This window comes from Lonchura striata, chromosome Z (assembly GCF_050655825.1).
Source record: "Lonchura striata isolate lonStrDom1 chromosome Z, ASM5065582v1, whole genome shotgun sequence".
In the NCBI taxonomy this organism is placed as follows: domain Eukaryota; kingdom Metazoa; phylum Chordata; class Aves; order Passeriformes; family Estrildidae; genus Lonchura; species Lonchura striata.
The window spans coordinates 40,264,326-40,285,430 of record NC_140740.1 but is presented as its reverse complement, the minus strand read 5'-3'; the positions used below and the strand labels follow the sequence as shown (position 1 = coordinate 40,285,430).

Here is a 21,105-nt window from a genome sequence, read left to right as displayed (position 1 = left end):
TATTTAATTTTTTTTTTTAATTCACTATTGAAAACTATGCTGAATAAATGGAATTAGAATGTAAAACCTGTGGAAATACCTATTATACAGTGTTGTCTTAAGTTTGATGGTTTATATGATCAGAAATTTACATTAAATATATGCTGATGCTGTTAAAAAATAATTTACTGTTTGTTATTCATTGAATAATGGAAAATAAGGCAGTTACGTAATTTCAGATACTATCTAAAATCTGTATTAGTATACTTAGAAATTAAAATGAGCATCAACAAAGTTCAGACCTTAAATTTGCTCAGCAGGCTTACATTAGCCCAGACTAGTTCTGTCTCTTCCTAATGCTGTGATAACTGAGTCAAGTTTATCTAATGTTCCCTATTTGTTATATGGACGACTAAAACTTCTAGTTAACATATTCTTTTAGCCAAGTATCCATAGTTGACAGAACTATGGTTGCTGATGTTTGTCTCCATTTTTAAATGCTTTTATATAAAGTGTGATTGTTTTTTCTTCCTACCTTGTTTCTAAGTCAGGAAAAAAAACTTTTGCTCCTGCAAATTGTTCTTTAAATTAATAGGCAATTTTAGAAAATTAGTAATCTTTCCAGCTGCTAAAGAGTTGTTGTTCTTGATAAATTGAACATGGTGTTAGTCTATTTATTACCAGCAGCACTGGGAATTCAGGTGTCGTAGATAATACCAATTAATGACACTTCTGCTATAGAGCCCAACATTAAAGACAATGAGGAAGAGATGACAGCTGGGCATGTTCTCAAGATCTTCAAACTAAGTTCTTTAAGTCACCAAAACCAGTTACAAATGTTTGACACTTCATACTGTAGTAATTATCTCCTCTGTTCAGGAAAACTCCAGTAATACAGTGGAAGCTAGATCCTTCGTAGAAGCTACAAGGAAACACAATTTTGCAGAGAATGTTGAAGAAAAGTCTCATAAGAGAATCAGGGAGGACATTACACTCCAGTCTCCTGGGATATCGTCAGAGAGTGAGAGACACGTAGAACAAGATAATGATTCTCAGCTTTCTAACTTACAGGAGAAGCGTTCAGACAGTCTCACAAGGTAAAACAACTGTTTTGCTTTATAAACCAAACTCAGTTGATTGATAACCATTGGCCGTAGTTCTGCCATGTGTGAGTGCATGCAGCATGTCAGTTTTTATGTCTTCCATCTGAATTTGGCAGATACTCCTTTGTCTCTTACTCTGCCTGTATTCTCATGAAATGAACACAGCCAGCACTCCCACCAGTCCATCCCATGGTTTCAACAGAAATTCCTGACATGAGAGTACTCATATTTGGGGGCACAGGGATTGTGGGATTAACCTAAGGAGAAACTTTGTGCTAGTTGTGTCCTCCGCTGCCATTTGCTTCCGCTCTCCACCAGTTTACCAAGGAGGATACTTTGGGGGGGAAGTTGGTCATTGATTTTGGTACTCAGAGTGGCTGTGCCCAGGATTTTGAAGAAGGAAACTGTAGGTAACTATCATTGAAGAGAATGCTGTCCGAGAAATCAAAGCAGATAAGTAGTTATCACCTGACAGTTTCAGTTTGTAAACAATAGTCTGTTCAATTAAAGTATCATAATTTAAGGCTTCTAGTCTAGCTTTAGCAAAAGACAACTGGAAGTGTTCCTATGACTTAAAAAGTATGTGACTTCCACATCTCTCAAAATTAAAATTATTTCATTTTCATTATTTCATCTCACTTTCCTAATCAAAGAATTGTGTATCTTGCAAGTTTAATTGTGAACATTTCTAGCCTTTTGAAGCTGCTTAATTCATATTTGCAGTAAGTACCTTATACACACGGAAGAAATTAAATTTCTGATTAAATGCTTATTTGGCACTGTTAAGTTAAGAAGTAAGCAGTTTGCTTTGTTGGTCACAATGATAACTTTTTTTTTAATTGAGTTTTTGATTTGTAGTATCCCTCTCTTTGGAATCTTTTGGATTTCATTGTTTTTGTTTTGTACTCTAGAAGGCAGTTCAGGAGATCATCAAAACAGACAGCACTGCCAGAACATGTGTTGGAGCCAAAACCTGCTACTTCTTCTGCCTCTGAATGTGAGGCTGATTGCAGTGAGAAGGGGCGTCAAAGGCAAGAAGCTAAACTGAGTGTTACCAGAGACAAAAGTTTGAAAACAACACAGGGAAGAAAATCTGGGAAGGAACCTAGAAGTTCAAAGATAACCTTTGTTACCCTCCGGGCTTCTCAAGAGGAGGAGGATGACGAAGCAGATGACTTTGAGCTTGATGATGAAGATGAATGCTTTGCATCAGAGGAAGTAAACAAGGCTCCAGCATTTGTTCCTATAGGTCTTCGATCTCCAAAACCAGTTCCTGTGCAGATACAGGAAACTGTGGAGGAGGTATTGTGTAGCTGGGTTCTGCATATGTAATTTTGTTCTGATTGTTTAAAAATATTTTATTCTAACTGTATATCTGGGTATTTGGATTTTATAAGACTTCAGTTTAAGAATGGTGTTGAGAGTAGTAGGGATCTTACTTGGCACATACATTTGGTTCTGAGCTTAATACTGCATCAGCCTAAAATCTGGTTGTGTAATAATGTTTACAAACTGTATATAGGTTGGCAGGGAACTCACCTGTTTGTTTATTGGGATTGAATATAGGCCCAGACTCGATGCTTGTCCATGTGTTTTGAGGCCCAAGATGGATCAAATGGAGTACTTCAATTCCATGTTTGAATGTTAGGAAATGAGGGTATGAGGAAAATGTTTCTGTATGTCATGTCTCCCTTGCCAAGAAACTTAACTGTCAGGTAGGCTGACCTGACCAGCAGCCAGACACACACAGCTGGTTACTTAGTCCCTTTTCCTGTGGGACAAGGAGAAATTAGGAGGGCAAGAAGATTTCTCTATTGATATAAAGGCAGTCACATACATGAAGGAAAAGCTGCATATAAATAAAAAACAAAATAAGGAGTTTGTGTGCTGCTTTCCATTGTTAGGTTACTTCCTGGAAATCAGGGCCTCAGTCTGTGTAAGAGTAACTTTGGAAGACAAATGCTGTAACCACAAATGGCCTCCTCTTCTCCTTCCTTTCCCTGGGCTTTTATTCCTGAGCATGTCATGAAATGATACAGCATTTGCTTTTGATCAGCTTGGGTCAGCTGTGCTAGCTGAGTGCTCTCCTGACCCCTTGCTTACCCCTGGCCTCCTTGCTGGGTAAGAGAATAGGAAAAAAGCTTTGACATTGTGCAGGAATAGTAAAAACACTGGTGTGTTACTAACCCTGTTGTAAAGACTGGGATTATGTGGGCTGGTATGAAGAAAATTAACTTCATCCTAGGCATGGCCAGTACAAGCTTCATCCTTTATTTCATACCATTTGTATAATGCCTAGGTCTTACACTGTCCAGTAGAAGACATGTTTCTATTATTTCTGTCTTCACTACTTTCCATTCACTTCAGTGCTTTTTGCTTTCTAGTGCTTTTTTGCATACTACTACTGCTAGTCCTCTTCCTCTCTTTGCCCATTGAAATCCTCTTTATTGTCTCCTGAATGAATCATATTGTTTCTTTCTCCAGGCGAAACAGCAGAATAATTTAGAACTCATTCAAAACATAAAGGGATTTCTAGAACAATAATAAGCAGCAATGTTGCTGTATGGAAACTTTTGCTGAATCCTTTTATTTCAGAGATCTGGAATATATCTAATGTATGGGGATTACAATCAAATTGCCTAGTTTTAACACTGAGGAGATGTGAGTACTAGTGAGGAATGTGTTTAAATACCCAAGGACCTAGCTGTTTTAAAATTAAATTGGTCAGTCAAAAGTCTGTAAAGTGCAAGCCTTTAAGAGCAACCCAGATTGAACAGTGTTTTCTGTGAGAACTTCCCTGGAAATACCATGAACTTTCCATCAAATTTCAAGCCCTCGTTTCTGAAAATGTCAAATATCTAAAGTTTTCAGTGAAAATACAATGCTGAAAAAGGAAAAAAAAAATAGGTGAAATGGTGAGTGGGTGTGGTTCTATGTGTCTGCATATAGAAATATTCTGCATATTCTTTGTGTCCATATCTTGCTTTGGAAATAAGTCTGTATTGTTTTTCTGTCCTGAAGACTTAAAAAGCAGAAAAATAGTAAAAACTAAGAAAACCCATTTGAGGTAAACAGTCACTATAAAAGATCTCACCTGCATAACTTAGTTCAGTGGAGAAGTGAGTGACTAGAAACAAGGCCTTAGGGTGTCTGATACTTCCACTTAGCTGCAGGTAGCAGTACCTGTTCTGCCTTCTGTTCATACCACTGTTTCCTTCCCAAATCAGAAGGTATGATTTTTGCAAAGGATTCCTCTCTAGATGTTGATCATTTGTTAAATATGTGACGTTTATAAAAATTAGCATTTGACAGATTTTCTTTTGCATCTGATGAACTGAAATACTTGTAAAATTACTTTTTTAGTTGGAAATACCTGTGAATATCCCTGATGTGGAGGTTGCTGCTTATGCTGAAAGTCTTTCTTGTGCTTCTATCCAACCAGTAGTACAGAGGGAAGAAGAAAGCACCTCAACATGTGTAAGAATGTCTTTTGTTTGTTTCATTGATCATACAAAGCTATTTCAGCAGTCTTGTTGCCATATCTGAATGTAACTGTGTAGGTTATTAGACTGGTACCTGTCCCACACAGATGTGAGGTACACCTGTGGGAAAACTTAGTAAATATTGTTAGCCTTAAAACCAGGGTAACTTGTGGGCACATAATTTACATATAAGCATTAAATAAAAATTATGGGGTCATTTTATATAGAACTTTGATATTGTTTTTCTTTGTGTTTAAGGAAACAATCATACATGAAAATCCAGATGTGGACAAAGGTAGATATGAAACAATCTTGCTCATGTATTTCCTTGTTGACTTGCTACCTATGTACACATTTCCCCCTTTCTTAAAATACGTTTCCAAAGGTGCCACCATCTTGGCTGACAGGCTCAACTTTGTCCTGCAGTGGGTTAGCTGGAACTGGCTGTATCCAGGGCAGGCCCCTGCTGTTAACACCTTGCCACCTGTATCCAGTACACCCTTAAAGGCAGTCATGTTGCTGCTCAGTGTTTTTTTGAATTAACTGGATGAGAATGGCTCCTTGTCTACAAGCATTTTGATTTATAAATAAGGTCAATTTAAAAATTACGTACTTCACTGTATTGGTGGTAGTGTCAAATACTTTTTTAATATGGGTACGTGAATTTCCGGTTAATGTGCTTGTGTCTTCTAACGTGTATGAACTACTTCACAGGAATTAACGATGGAAGCACTGAAGCTGCTATGACTTTACTTGCAATGGGTGATCCAAATTTCCAGTTAAAAACAAGCACTGAAGGTATGATCTGATTTATGGGACAAAGCCTTGCTCTCATGCTTTCTGGGTCCACCTAAGGAAGAATGGAGCTGCAAAGCTCTTCCACATGCTGCTGCATAGCAGGAGGACAAGAGTCTTCTATGCTTTCAGTCCTGTTGCATTGTAACATATAGTGAGTCCAGCCAATGCTGGAAAGGGGCAGGCACCCTACTGAATACTGCCAACTCTATCACTGCTAGAAAGTTGTTTCTGTGACCTGTTTTAGGAGGCACATGTTTAAATTGATCTGGGCACATAAACTGGACAAAAGAAAGGGATCAAGCTTAAATACCTGTAACTTTTAGTGATCTTTTCAGACCTTTGATGTGAAGCACTGCCTTTTCATCCCAACTAACTACAACCTGAAATTATCAGGTTTGTTGTAGCATTTATGATCTGCTTTCATTAGCTGAATGTTAGTTTTTGTGTTCTTACACTTACAAAAAGTGTACTCTTACGACTGCGTTTATCTGGGATTTGAATGTGTGTCTTTGGACAATACAAACTTAGTTAAATGAGGCTTGAAGTTATATAGCTTTATATACATGCCAAACTTGAGTTTTAAATTAAGTTTTCCCATTCTGTTTATTGTTATAACCAGAACAGACACACATGTTACCTGCTCAAAATTACCTGGACACAGCTCATAGCCTTGTAATTCACACCTACTCCAAAGAAAATAGAACTTCTTGTCAGTATTTGCTTGCTTCAGATACTTCTATCAAGGAACTTCTGCCTTCTGAGGATGGAAGCAACATCAATGTAGATCATCAAATCACTGGCACAAAAATAGGTGTAGAAGAATATTCAGAGATGGATGCTACTGATACCAGGTTAAATTACTACTTCATTTTCTTTAGTGAGTGAGATCCTCTGGCACTGCTTACTTCTCCTGGGTACTTTCTGGTATTTTTATTGTTTTGCAAGCAGTCTTGCTCAAATAAAAGTTTCTCAGGTTATGTAATTTACTATGTAATCTGCAAAAACTCCTCTCATCTCTTTCTTACTACTTTCGTGAAGTGTTTGTATGTAATTTTGGGTATCTACAACTGGGTTTTCTGTCATGAAATTACGTTTACCCAGGGAAGAGGGGGAGAAAAAAAAATATGCAGACTAATTATGTACTGGATCACTCTTAATGATTAAGCTCTTTCTTGCAGAGTTCTCTACAGCTAATCAGACCAAGGCAAATCAGTTAAGTGTCACTGCTGCTGTGGGATACAGATAAAGATTTAGAGGAAAGGGATGGCAGGAAACCAGTTGATCTTCCATCATTATGGTTTTAGTGATTGACTTTATTTAAAAATTTCTGCATTTGTGAATTACGAGACAGCTTAGTGGGACACTCTCCCAGAGAAACATCTGCTGGTGATCATATATTATTTGAAAGACTGTTTAACTTATTGACTGCTTGAATAAAGTATGAGATTATGCTCTTTGAAAAATATTTCTCCAAAATAATTTATTTTTCATCCAGCTTAATTATATTATTAAACCAGAATTTACTACCATGTAATATATATTAGATTTCTGATCTTCTCCTGTTATTTAAACATTTCAATTTTTCTTTTTTTAAAAATTCCTTTACATTAGAAACACACCTAGTTTGCAGCATACCTTGTATGTTTCAATTTGCAGATGATTTTTATTTTTTTATCCTGCCGGGTAGTCTTTTGTTTTCTCTGCCAGTTGCAGCCTGCATTTCAAGTCTTCATTGTCTGATCTACCCCATATCTCTTATATATTCATTAACTGTTAAAAATCAGGGACTATGTTGATGACATTTTTCTTTTTACTTGTAGTGGTAGCTCTTTGCCTGTGGTGAATATGAGACTGACAGGAGGTGGATGCCTGGAGTCTGAGCCAACCTCTGCAATACTGAGGTCCAGTGAGAACATAATGCTGGAGATACTTAATGCAAATGTACTTGTGGAACAACTAGAGCAAATTCAAACTGGTAAGCCTGTTTCTTGCCCTAGGGCTCTGAATATGGTTATTTGGTAGCTTCACATCTGTTCATGAAATGAAACAAAGCTGAAAGTCTTCACTTTCCATTTATGTTCACAGATGATATGTAATGTACATAAGAACACCCTTCAGTATGAAATTAAATGTAATTTGAATAGCAGGCTTTTCCTGCAGGTATTAAAATACCTGTAAGGCACTTAAATTAATGACTGCCAATTACAAAAATACAGTCAAATACAGTGTACTTTTTCTATTATTACTGTCTTTTCCTTCCATTAAAAGTAGAAGAGGAGGTAGAAAGAGCTGGCTTTGTATTCTTAAAGCAGTTGCAAAAAAGGTAGTCTTCAAACTCTTGTATTCATACCACTGGCAAAATTGAAAAGGCAAGATGAGATATGTGTATTTGCCTTACATATAAGACACAAGGATACATGTGCACATTCATGTATATGTGTCTATATAAACATACTACAAAACTTTAATTTATACAAGATTATATGTAAAAAGTAATACACCCACAGACTGAAAAGACATTGTTTTAATTTTTATTCTTATAAAACATAGATCCTGTAACGCTGAGGGATAATGCAGAAATGCAGAAGGTAAAACCAGAACATACCAGACCAGCTGCAAGTGATTCTTCAGTTATTCATGACTTTGCATCTAGAAGTATGGAACCTACCAAGCAAGCAGACAAATCTGAGAGGTAGGAAGACTCATCATTTAATACTGGCTTTATTCCTACCGTCTCTTAAAATACACAGCTGAAGTTCAGGTGTAGTATGTGACTGTAATGGGAAAAGTATGCTCACAGACACTGTGTATGTTTATACAGATAGTGTACAGTTGAGACTTCAAGCTTTTCTCCCTTGCATGTTGTGCAACAGCTTTTAGAATATTAATTTTTGTTTGCTATTTCAGAACTTAGAATTACCTTTCTGCTTAACTGTTTTTCATGAAACTGCAAGGAAATGTTAAAGAAGAGTTGATTCATTTAGAAATGTTAATGAGATTATAAAGCTTCCTGCTTGGTTGTACTTTCAGTAAAAATGTCTCCCTTATTGGAATTACAGAGACCTTTCCCTGAAATTGTTGATGTAGATTTGTTCAAAGATTATGCATTCTGGTTAGTACAACAATGTACTAACATTGTAAAAATAATGTAAAAAACAATGTAGCTTTGTTTCTATGTAATTACATGTGACTAATATTAAATACATTGTAACACAGAATAGCATTTGCACAGGGTATCTTCATTGGTTCAAATTAGCCACATATGTGCTTTGCAGAACAGAAAAGCAGGTAAGAGATGCTTGTGGAAATTCAGGAGATTTAAGACATCTGACTGCATCACCAAAACCTGAAAAATCACACCTTGGACTAGAAGATTGTCCAAATCCAAGTTCTGGGGAAGAACTGTCTGAGCAGAGTCCTTATCCTCTTGAGCACCATATATGTACAGCCAACTTTACTCAGGTAAAGAACAAGAACTTAATTACAATCCAGAAGTGCCCAGATTTTGAAATTCTGTAAATAAAGAGATTTTCAGTGCAAATATACTCACCAGTTCTAAACACTTGGTACTTCAGCTGGTAAATGAAACTTGCTTTTTTGCCAGAGTCATATCCAAATAATCTTTCAGACAAATTTAATCTTTGCAAACTCTGTTTAGAACGTTTCAGTAATAAGTGATACGTTTTATCCAAATTTTGAGGAAATTTTAAGAAGTTTTGATGAAAGAAGTTACCTAGGATTTTTGTATCCATTCAGTGTGACCTCTGTTATGTTTACTTACATTAAAAAGTTAAAATGTTACTGCTTGGATGGAGCATATTCATTGTCACTTCAATTTGCTTTGTTTAAAACAAATTGCATCCTTTGTATTGCTCTTTCTTATTTATTTAAAAAACCATTAGGAGCTTTACATGCATGTTATTATATGACATACACAAATTTTGCATATTATATATATATATTTATATAATTTAGATCATCATCATGTATGTTGTCACGGGTAAACAATATGTCTTTCATCCATTTCTTTGCAGTGGGTTGTGTGTCTGTGTTCTAGTATAAATGAGAGTTACCTTATTTTTGTCCTGAGAGAAAGGTTTGGTCACAGTTCCTCATGGTTTTTAGTGTTGGCTGAGATCATGAGCACATAATTACATTGGAACAGTTGATGCATAGGAGCTTGTTTCCTGAGTGCAGCAGGTTACTGTGTCAAGGCTGCTTTCATATTAGGACAACGTGCAAGAATAATGTTGCTCTTACGTGGTGCAGGGAGTATGAGAAGAGGCAGCTTGCAGTACATCTGGTTCAGTCAGCTGGTTCAGTTAATTCCTGGTTTTAGCAAAGGGACAAGCTGTAGAAGGGAAGAGATAGATGAGCTGTAGAGATTTGTGTTTTTCTTTGGCACTCAGTGGTTTGTTAAAGGTTGAAGGAATCTGCTTTCTTAGTACCACTGAACAATTTATTGTGTGAGTCATCTCTGACAGAATTGTGCTGTAGGAAGTATGAATTTATTTTGACAAAACTATCAATACACACAACAAACTGCATATAAATTTTATATTTCCCCAGTGTTTCTTGTCCTTGTTAGGCTAATACTCTTCAGCCTAGAACAGCTAGAAGTGAAAACTGACAAATGAAATAATGATGATGTGATTGGATTTTTTGGATCTTCGGTAATTGATGTGCTTTGTTTCTTCCTGTTTCCTAGAGTAATTTCCCAGATTTATTAAGTTGTTTTATTTCAACTGTGTTGTTTCTAGAATGAAGCTTATACTCAGGATGCTCAACAACGTTGCATAAGCAGCACAGAAGAATCTTCAGGTATAATGTGATAATATTCAAAGTTAGCAAAAGCCCACATTTTCTTTATCTTGTACTTACTAAAAGATTACTTAAAACCCTAAAATTTTCATTTTAGAAAAATCAAAATTCTCATTGACATGATTAATCTATTCCATTAACACAAATAATGATCCACAGCATAATGACATTCCCCTTCCTAGCCTATTGTCTTTACATTTTGTTAATAGAAACTGGACTTGGGAACTATTTGAATAGCCTTTCATTAAGTTTAAATATCTGTGGAAGAGAAACTTGCTCTCTTTGCCCTGCTGCTTACCCTGCGGTAGGTACAGTATATGGTTTTTAGCCTTTATGTACCTCTGACTCACCCAACAAAAACTGAACATGACAGAGGGTGAGAAACTGTGTAGTTTTCCATTGGCTTAGTGAGCTGTAATTGCTCATGAACTTATCAAGTGAATTCCGTTGTCAGAGTTCTGTGAGTGTAAGATCTATACTGTGCAAATGTGGAGCAGAGGGAAAGAAGTGGACAAGTGTAATACAAACTTCCTTCTTTGGCTGTACTGAGTCAACAGATTAATGCCTAACTGATCAAGTATGATGAAAGTTATGAAGGTGATGTCTGCTGTTCCCTAGAACAAATTGAAATGGTTGGTTTGGAACCACTACTTGTCTAACATACGGGATAGTCACAGTGACACAAGCCCAGAATACTTACTTTACATGGAAACTGCAGTCCAAAGCTGTAACTCATGAACTTCTGCAAAAGATCAAGCTAATACTTATTCTTAGAAGTCTATGCTCTATTATTGCAAGAATCTTGGGGTGAAGCATCTTAAACCATTTAATTAGATGAATAATCCAAGGAAGCTGAGGTTGGAATAACAGCTTTACCTCATTGAGAGCTGTCTTAAATAATGGAATACCGTTGTTGTTTTCCATATTTTGAAAATTTTACAAATGTTTATTCCTTAAATTCTAACAGATGGCAGCTGGCAGTTACCTGTTAATGTCTGTTTGTTGATTAAATTGTCTATATTTTTCATCTATTAAATTCAAGACTATGCTTCTCATGTCCTGTTCTGCCAATCTGTAGTGAGAGGAAAAATTCTGTGCTTACCTTCAAACTAGCAGACATCTGCCATTTAAGGAAGTAATTTTTAATACCTGACAGTTGCAATTAAAGACAGAGGGCCACTTGACCACCATGACATAAGTTTTTTAAACTGCAAATTGCTCTTTAATGCTAGAACACCCTTTTAAAATCTTCATCATTACTAGGTATTTTTAATATTCCTCATTCTAAATGGTAATCAGGATTCTTCTGCAGTGAATAAGCACCAGGAGATGATGATGTGTATTTCATCTTGGAAGTCAGGAAGCTTATTGTCTCAAGAAAATGCTCAGTGCATTTTTCAATGGAGAAATGAATGCCTAAAATTTCTAAAGTATTCTGTGTAGGAAGGACATGAAGAGAACAGCATTATGTTATATTTGATTAATAGGTGTTTTTTTGTTGTTGTTGTTATTTATTTCCCTGAAAAAACGATAGTAGTGAATGATGATAATGGACGTCCAGAGGAAGAACAGACATTCATTTTAACATTGGTGGAAATCCCAGCTGGCTCAAAAGAGTTGGATGCATCTGCTATGGTAGAACAAACTTCAGAACCAGTACTACCAGCCCCAATACTTATCAGCCCAATAAATGCAAGTGAAATAACTGTGACTGAAGTGGAGAGGTAAATGCTTTATTTTTTATCAAAGTGAAACAGTTTTTGTATATACCTTGATTGTTCTCTGACTGTGTAGTACAGATTAGAACTTCTCAGAAGAAGAAATGCAAGAGGAAGTAATTTTGACAGATGGCTAGAGAATTAAGAAAGTAAAAAGGGCTCTAATTAGATTTGAGGAAGATTCTGTAGATGTTTTAAATTTAATGTTTTAGTTAGCTGGGATTTTGGTGTCATCGAAATTCTGATTTACCCTTTAGAGTAGGTCTTCCTTTTTAGTAGAAGTCAGTTGTCCAGCTTGAGCTTTACTTTGCCTTATAGATACTTACAGTGCAAAGCAATTGAAATTAAAAAATCTAAGCATGTTTGTATTTTACAATACTTTAACAGTTTTGTAGAGTAGCTGTTTATTAATTGCTCATCCAGATTTTTCATGTAGGTAGTTTTCTGGAAAACATGATAAACAGTTTACATGATAAACATGTAAATTCTTACTGTCTTGAATTTTCTGTTCAAAAGACAGACAAGATGAAAACACAAACTAGTTAATTACTCCAAAGAATAATAGCTGGTTTGTTTACTGCAATCCAAAAGGGTTTGAATTTCTTTTACAAAGAGTACCTCTGAATGCAGTGTAACAAAATTTTTATGTCAACATTACAGTTGAACTAAATATCTTAGTCCATTTGGGAGAAAAAAAAAACCAAAGGAAAAAGACATTCTGAAAAATGGAATTGTTGCAAAGTAGTAAAAAACCCACAAACTCTAATACTATATTAATGAAAGTCCTCAGATCAAAACTAGAGTGTGATGCAATTCCACATAATTATGAAGAATCTTGCCCTGTGATATCAGATGCTAATGTCATTCCTTTATTGAAAGGATATGTCTTTGAGTGAAGGCTGGCTACACAGTGTAATAATTCTAACTTCTGTGAAAGTACTTAGGATAAACAAAATTGCTGACAGGCTAAGTTACGGTGCATGCTTTGTTTTGCTGTTCCTATACTGCTTTACCATATTTTCCTCATCTCTGCTACTTCTCTGTATATCTCATATATACATATATATATATATATATATATATATATATGTGTGTGTGTGTGTGTGTGTGTCTTTTGAGATTAATAGAGTATATGGGGGCTCAACTGTGCAGATAGATAATACTGTATTTTAGCATTTTTCTAGGGCAGTTAATAAGTTTTCATATTTTTGCATCATATGGAAAGACCAAGTGGAGTTCAAATAGAACAGCTAAACTAAATTAAATATTACTAGAAAAACTAACTTCAGATAGCACAACAAATTGTTTCTTGGTAGTAAAGTTAATATTGACATACAAGTTAATATTGACATTAAGCAAGAGAGAGTATCACCAGAGATTCATGTGTAATTTCCATCCAGAAACTTTATACAAAGTAAATTTTGGCTTCTTTTACTGTCACAATAATGATTTCATATATATATAAACAGTGTGGGATCCTTGACAACTGCAGCTAATAAGGTTCCTAGACCTTTAAACAACACTATGGAAGCCAAACAACTAGAGAGTGCAGTAGACCCTGTTCCAAAGTTGCAGACAGCTCAAAAACGGTTGGCTGCTGAGCTTGAAGAAAATTATTTTCCTCCTTCCAAGAAAACTCTATCTACTGTTGCAGTGGAAAATAGCTTGGAAACCACTTATAAGGTGAGATCCTAATTTGGTGAGTTTTCATCCACGGGGTAGATGCATAACGCATAATAGAGCATTTTAATTATGTTTCTTTTTTAATGGTGTGAGTTGTTTAAATATGTACTATATATGCCCATACAACTTAAAAGGAAAATCAACACCTGTAGATTGTTTTCAGTTTTTAAATCTACAACAGGTTTTGGGTGCTTATTTATTATTAGGGTTTTTTGAGAATCTGTAGGCTCTCGGGTATTTTTTTAATTAGACTTCGTAGTAGATTGGTAATATGTCTTACTTGGTTCATTCTGCATCACCCTTATGACAATGGCATTGCAGGATAGGCAACTCCGGAGGTATATTGGGTGACTGGCAGGATGTCTAGGTTCACTGAGTGATAGTTTGAATCTGTACTGTGTCTGGTACATGAAGAAGCTGTTAGATAGATGTTTGATTCTTAACAAAACAGGTACGAGTTTAAAAGAGCAAGCTGCTAATGAAAGCAAGCCACCATCTTTCCAGCATCCTTCTGCGTCTTTTTACAATATGACCAAGCTTATGGCAGCAGCTGCCATTGATCTTTGTAAGTGGACTAGGACTGTATAGTGTACCTTGGTGTATGAATGGGTGGTAATTCCCCAGATGATTCAGACAGCTTTCAGAGGAAGGGATGGATCTTCTTCCTTCTTTGATCTCCTATCTCAATAGCCTTGTTTTGAGTAATTTGTCATAAGAACACCTTGAAAAGCGTGCTTTGGAAATTACTTAAGTGATGAATGATGCTGCACTGTCTTCTGTATTAGTCCTGCTCTTAGAACTATGCATGTGTGATATGAGTTTATCAACTTCATTGTCTCTTCTGTATTGAAAGCAATAAAAAACCCTTTTTTTTCTTTTCTAAATACAGGGTTATTCAATTAAATCCACAGATGTGCCAGTGGTAACTTCTGGTATGTACATTTAAACTTTAAACCAAAGTATAATGAATGTGAACACATCACAACTTCATACTGGTTGTCATGCTAAATAGTTCTGTCTGAGGCCATCTGATACAAAAGCAGAAACAAGTTTTCCTGGTACTACACTAATACCACCATTCCATGCTTTCTGCTATAAACTAGTTGTGCCAAATTATATAAATGTTGGTTATTAATAATGATTTAAAAAGCATTGCTGTAACTAGTTTATTGGTGAAATTTGAGAGGTTTTTTGACTAAACATGTAATCTTCTCTTAAGCAAATATTTCCACCTGTTAAAGTGCACTAATAATCAAAAGTATTAACTGGCATTTTACCCACACAATGCCAAAATAGTTTATATTTATTTTGTTTTGCATTTCTACTGAAAAAAATACGGAATTGTTTAGGAGCTTAATCTGCCTCTAGAGAAACAGAGAAAAAGCAGAACTGCTGACAATGCAGTCTTCATTGATCTGAGCTGGTGAGCTGTAATTTTGGCGAACTGTAATTTTGGCTCTGAAAAAGAGTTCTAAGGGAAGTTGTAGAAGGTTAAACAGCTAGGTGACTAGACTAAATTCTGTGGTGTGCTATAAAGGATGAGGCGGGGAACAATGATCTGTAAAATTTAAAACCACACTTCTACATTTTCCCATAAAATCTGTATCATCTTTCAGGCTTTAAAAGTAGACCACGAACTTTTAATTTGTATTGGTGATTTATAAAAATAAATAGACAAGTAAAACTAAACAAAAATTCAGCCCTTCTGTTGTAGTGGTTCAAGCCATTTTTATATAATGCATTTTTCTGGGCTTTTGTGTTATCACTGAAGTCTTTGACTCTTAACTCCTTTTACAGGGAATCTTTTTCAAAAAACAGAGTCTTCAGCAAAGGAAAAAGTACTTACTTCTGTATTGGTGTCTGAGTCTATTTCACAACTGGCTGAGACAAACCAGCTTGAGATTTTGGAGAGCTTACGGAAAGCACCACTTGAGAATGCAGCATCCGAAAAGGAAGAAGAGGCTATGTCTAGATTAACCTCTAACAGAAGAGCAGAAATAAGTGGACAAGGAAAGCAGGAGAATGTGCGTGAATCTGCACAGTTGGAACATACTAGAAGCCTAGCATCATTTTCAAAAACTCCATTACTCAGGTATGCAGTAATTGCAATAGTGTTTTGTCAGCTTGTTCTGTAAAAAAAGATCATGTTTCTATATTGACATCTTTTCGGTACCATTGTTTGTGACCTGCATGGCTAAGAGTTATAGTATCTATACTCTACTGCAAATCAGCAAGCATCAAACTCTCTGCTTTGAAATTTGCATTATTTTGCTCATTAAATGAGTAGATCAACTGAAGGGCACTACTGACATATTGTGTGTGTATTTAGACATGATAGATGCCTTTTGTCAGGCCAGCATCCATTGGCTGTGATAGGAACTTAGGATAATTTGTTGTTTTCCATAGGTAAGTCTCATGTTGTGAAATATATATACCCATGCACTTGTTTTGGTGTTTGTCCTGCCAGTAAGATTTGTTACTGGTACGGTACTGAGCACACTGAATTTTTAGGACTGACACAAGTAATTTCCCCCAAGGAGTTTCAATCTTGGCAGCTCAGAGGATATTCCTCTTATCTATATGTTGATTTGATTTTTTAAATATACCTTTCTGTACTGTTTGTTTAAATGTTTTTAGTTCATATCATCTGTTGCTCCTCTGTTTAAGTGTTTTGATTGTAATGCTCCACTGGCCTCTACTAATCTGTCATTTACTTTTTCATTTCCTTATGCGTTTGTGAGTACCGATATTGTCTATTTATATTTGGGACATCCACAGTAATTTGATAGTGATGCATTAACACCAGAATCCTTGCCTTAAAGCTTACTTTCTGATTTGTAAACTCTTAACAGCATGAAAAGTTAAAGCTTTGTGTACCTCCCTCAGTGCTGTGACTTCCATAAGCTCATTGGTCTGGCTTTGCTGCTGTAAATAGGCTAAACCCCTGCAGCAGGTAGCCTGCTGTAACCCCATCCATGGGAATTGGGTTTTCCATTGATTACATGAAGGATGCTCAGAATTTTCAGTTTGTTCTTCAGAAGTGTGCCTCCATCCTTCTTGGAACCACTCTCTGAAAGTTTGGTAGCTTGTTACTGGCTGTGGATTAGCAGCAAATAATAGATTCCTGTTGTTAGGCTTAAAAATTGTCAAGAATCTCTGTGACTTTTAAAAAAACTCTTGTACTAGAATATTCAGTAATACCAAGGCCTTTCTTAGAATGAATTTTTGGGTTTTTTTGGTTAGAATTTTCATGTTGCCTGTAGGTGTGTGTTTGTTTCCTGTGTAATGAACTGTATTCCTGCTATGCTATTTTACATCTTCCTTTTATGGAGCAATCCTATGCCATCCTGACTATATTTGCTTTGAACAGGGGTGGACGAAAACCACTGGGATTTTTATCTTTAATTTGCAAAAAAAGTAATTCTGAATCTGCAGAAGACAGCAAAGGCAATAGAGGGAAGATCCAAAAGCCTCGAATTGTAACACCAAAACCAAGTCTAAAGAAACCCACTCCACCCACTAAGGATGAGAGGGACTCTTGTTCATTTCCCTCTACTTCATCATCTGTGGAACATGAGCATGTAGCTACTGATGCTGCAGTTACGGTATGAGTTTACTTTGAACAACCGTGCATTTCTGAGGTGTGAAGAACAGAGCATTAGTTGTTTCAGGAGTGAATAGATGGGTGTGTAGCATTCATGTTTAGTGTCCAATATCTGCTCCAGTTGACAAATTCTGACTTGTGCATGTTTAGGAAACTTGTAAGGGAACTAAGTTGATTTTTGTATCGTGGATATCTATTTATTTATCATTTTCAGTAAACTGATTTTTTTCCCCTTTGGTCAAAACTTCCTTCATAAATAAAATACCCTTACAAATAGCTCATATGCATATATATTAAATATATATACTGATGAAGACTGTTAAGAGCAGCCTTTTCTTGTTTTATCAGGTTCCAAGTAACAGCTCATCTGAGAAGCAACCTCTCTGTGCTAAAGATCAAGAGAAGGAAGGAGAACCAACCAAAATCTCAGAATACTTTTTCAGTGACATCTTTATGGAAGTGGATGATTCAGAATAGGAAATGGATTTTATAAAAACCTAGGATCACAGAATATACTGCAACAAGAAAAGAGTATTTTAAAAGTTACAATTTGTTCTGATACTCATTATGCCACACTTAATGTCAGCCAGTAATAACAGTACCAGATATACCAGTACCAGGAAAGTGATCTCTTTAACATTCAGGGGAAACTGAACATTCTTCAAAAGTGACATAACAAATTCAAAGGAGAAGATGGAAAGTGAGGGCTGAAAAAGCCTCATCTCCTGCTCCTCCTCTAACAAACTCAAAACATGCTGCTGCAACTGGGATGCAGGGTTCGACAAAGAAACCATAAACCAAACGTATCTTGAACAAGCTCCAGTACCTATATAAACCATTATCACCGAGTCCAGCACAATAGCAACCCAAATCTGTGCTCCTCTACTGTAAAAGCTACCTGTTAAGGATAATACTGGAGCTATCTCCAGATAAGAAAATAAGCCTAGGGACCAGAAAGGTATTAAAACCTCCAAACAGCCTAGGGGTCAGACAGGTGAAGGCTGCCACCCAGAGAGACATGAATTCAAGCAACATGGCTACTGATTGCTTTATCTCAACACAGAGTAAGTACAACCAAAATGCAATCAGTACAGGTTTTTTTCACTTTCTTGAGCCACATGTTGGGCACCAAAGCAATGTATTTGTCTTGGTTTAGGGCAAATTTGGGAGGAAACTTTCAAAGGGGTTCCTCTAGATAGCAGATTCAAGCAACCCCTCTCCCAGCTGGTTTGGAAAGATTTCCCTGGAGGAAAGTGGAAAGAACCTGTTTATTTAACAAGCAAAGTATTCACAAGCATAAAAAATGAATATTATTAAACAATAAAACCTCTTGCTGTTCTGAAGAGATGCCAAATTCAGAGAGTCCTTTTCATGGAGTGTAGCTCAGCTCACTCAGCCGGTTCTGTTTTTCCTGCACTGGAAAATGCCATGTCTTGGGCTCCAGTGGGCCACAGTCATGAGCTCCCAGTGTTTTTCAGGGTTTTCAGTCCAGAGCAAGGGTGATCAGTTCCCAAAAAAAAGAAAAGCCACAGTACAGGGAACTTCTCTGCCTGAGGTAGCTAAAAACTAGCTAAAAGCAAAGGAAAACTCTCTCCTGCCATCTTGTCTGTTCTGCAAACAGCAGAGTCTGTGAGAGAGAATGCAGAGGAGCAAGTGCAGCTTCTGATAACAAACTGCACTTTTCTTCCCCTTCACTCTTGGAACCAGTCTTAAAGGTGCACTTAACATCCAGCATCAACAGAACATATGTTGCATCATAAATTCACCCTAGCACATGTTGTTAATTAATGCTATAAATGAAATGGATTCTTTCTGAAGCAACCTAGGCACTTTCAAAATGCTGACATAGTCTAAACCACTACAATGATGTCATAGGACCAGACTATCGACTGCCAGCTTATGGTTTCACTTGTTTAGACACTGATAGTGAGTGCGTGACTATCCTGCAGAAAAGTGCAATGAAATAATGTTTAATCTTGCAACAAATATTCTTCTCCATTTTAATGCTTCTTGGTACTGACTATTCAAGTTCTTTGCTTCTTTTTGTGAAGTATGTTACTTTAGAAGAAGGAACGAACCTTTTGGGTATAATGTAATATCTGAAGATCAGAACACAAATACTGGAAGTGGTGTAGTGAATACATACTTATATATGTCAAGCACTGCAGGTGTTTTTATTTGAATCTCCAAATTACATATTTTTGTAAGAGTTTTTTAACTATGTAATTTAAAATATCATAACCTGAAAAGCCTAATAGGATTGGTTCCTTAAGAATTTGTTGAAAACTTAAAAACACAATGTACTAAAAAAAGGTTTGCAACCTTTTTTATCACTTGGAGGAACAGATTGATGTTTCCTAGTATAAATGCTAATTTTCTTCTAAATAGGAAAACACAGCTATAGGTACAATTTCTTTTCCTTATGTGTAGTTTTTTGTATATTTACTGACTTTCTTCGTTTCCCTTGTGCAAAGTAGCACAAAGAGATTGGATTTAAACCATTATACAATGTCACTTTTGAGGATTTGCTGCTTTGAAGCTCTTGAATTAAAAGGGTCTTCTTTTGTGCATGTCTGCTTGTACTGTAACTTGCCATGAAATTCTGGTTTAGCTTTAGATTTTAGTTTAAATTTTTATGTGCTTCCTCAAGAAAGTTGTCTGGGTGAGGTAATTACATTTATGCACTCTTAAAGTCAGGTGGTCGCTAAAAGATCCAATATTTAGTCTGAAACTCCTGCTTGCATGAGCTTGAGTAGTCTTAAAATTTTTCCCATTACTTGATATTTTGCAGGTACTTTTGCAAAGCAATTTACTATAAAGGTGAAACTGATGTTTAAATGGTATTGTTAATGTTCTCAAGAAACCTGTCATCAGGTTTGGACCGCGTAATCCTTTTTTGGCAGGTAAATAATATATATATGTAGTTAATTTTGAAATAGTTCATGAAGTTCGTTATTCTTTTCAGAAGTTATTGGCAAGGCTTCTGAAGGAACCTTTAAACTTTTGTCAGATAGGAGAAATATAGCAAAAAGCTCATGTTAGTGCAAACTGGTATATTAGCTCTGCCAGTGAAGTGTCACTAGCAATAGTATTCCTTGAGGTGATGGAAAAGGGACTAGTGGTCCCAGTGTAAGTAACTTGAAAGCATCTGAGCAACCCACCTCTTCCCCCAATATCCCCTCAAAAATACCAACAACATTTTCTGTTCAGATGATATCTTGTGCTTTGCCTAATCCGTTTAACTTGAAATGATTATCTGGAATATTGTTTTACTGTAAACATTATGAAAGAGATTAATGTATACATGTAATTCTATGTATTGTATATCTTGTAGATAATAAGTATGCACATGTTTACTTCCTGATATGTCTGGCATGTTTTATATCAATTGCACTCATAGAGCCTAAAAATAGATTCTTGCGGGGGTGGCTATGAAATAAATGCTGTGAGTACCTTCTGAGAGGATAATCATTCTACATTTAGTTGCATACATTTTAGCTTGCATTCATGTTACAAGGGGGAAAAAATCAACTACTTCATTACTAAGATTTATGGTGCCTTATCTGCATTGTTAACTGGGGCTATGCTTTCTTTTTCCTTGCAGCAAATTACATGCACTTTGTTAGAGGAATTTTTTTTTAAGAACAAATTTAATTTTAATAGAAATAAGAGAATTTTGTGTTCTGTTTTATGTACAGAAGTTTTATAATGATGAAGGATGTAAGAAAATATAGTTGAAATCTCAATACGTATGAGTAGCATTTTTATAAAGATGTGGCATAAAACTGCTTTGCTTAGTTGTCTGATGCCCTGTATCATCACATATAAGCTTTCTGTGTCAAAGGAAGTAGTCCTGTATGTAAATTATGTGAATAAATTATTTTCTTTTACCTGTGTTTCTGTTTCTTTAAGTATTG

General features: G+C 35.9%; 1 protein-coding gene across 5 annotated transcripts in view; it reads left to right on the top strand.

Moving 5' to 3' along the window:
* Window positions 1–19,756, top strand: part of BDP1 (BDP1 general transcription factor IIIB subunit) — a 50,798-nt gene extending 31,042 nt beyond the window's left edge. For 4 of the 5 annotated variants that reach the window (XM_085566977.1, XM_031507462.3, XM_085566978.1 and 1 more), the window contains 16 exons: window positions 859–1,076; window positions 1,994–2,384; window positions 4,446–4,559; window positions 4,823–4,859; window positions 5,279–5,362; window positions 5,982–6,213; window positions 7,183–7,337; window positions 7,913–8,054; window positions 8,638–8,824; window positions 10,123–10,183; window positions 11,718–11,907; window positions 13,371–13,584; window positions 14,474–14,516; window positions 15,382–15,676; window positions 16,955–17,189; window positions 17,537–19,756. In XM_085566977.1, the coding sequence (XP_085423103.1) occupies window positions 859–1,076; window positions 1,994–2,384; window positions 4,446–4,559; window positions 4,823–4,859; window positions 5,279–5,362; window positions 5,982–6,213; window positions 7,183–7,337; window positions 7,913–8,054; window positions 8,638–8,824; window positions 10,123–10,183; window positions 11,718–11,907; window positions 13,371–13,584; window positions 14,474–14,516; window positions 15,382–15,676; window positions 16,955–17,189; window positions 17,537–17,665 (2,727 nt within the window). In that variant the 3' untranslated portion in view covers window positions 17,666–19,756. The remainder of the gene's footprint in view (window positions 1–858; window positions 1,077–1,993; window positions 2,385–4,445; window positions 4,560–4,822; window positions 4,860–5,278; window positions 5,363–5,981; window positions 6,214–7,182; window positions 7,338–7,912; window positions 8,055–8,637; window positions 8,825–10,122; window positions 10,184–11,717; window positions 11,908–13,370; window positions 13,585–14,473; window positions 14,517–15,381; window positions 15,677–16,954; window positions 17,190–17,536) is intronic. The other variant, XM_077789999.2, reaches the window with a different exon arrangement.
* Window positions 19,757–21,105: the final 1,349 nt, after the last annotated feature.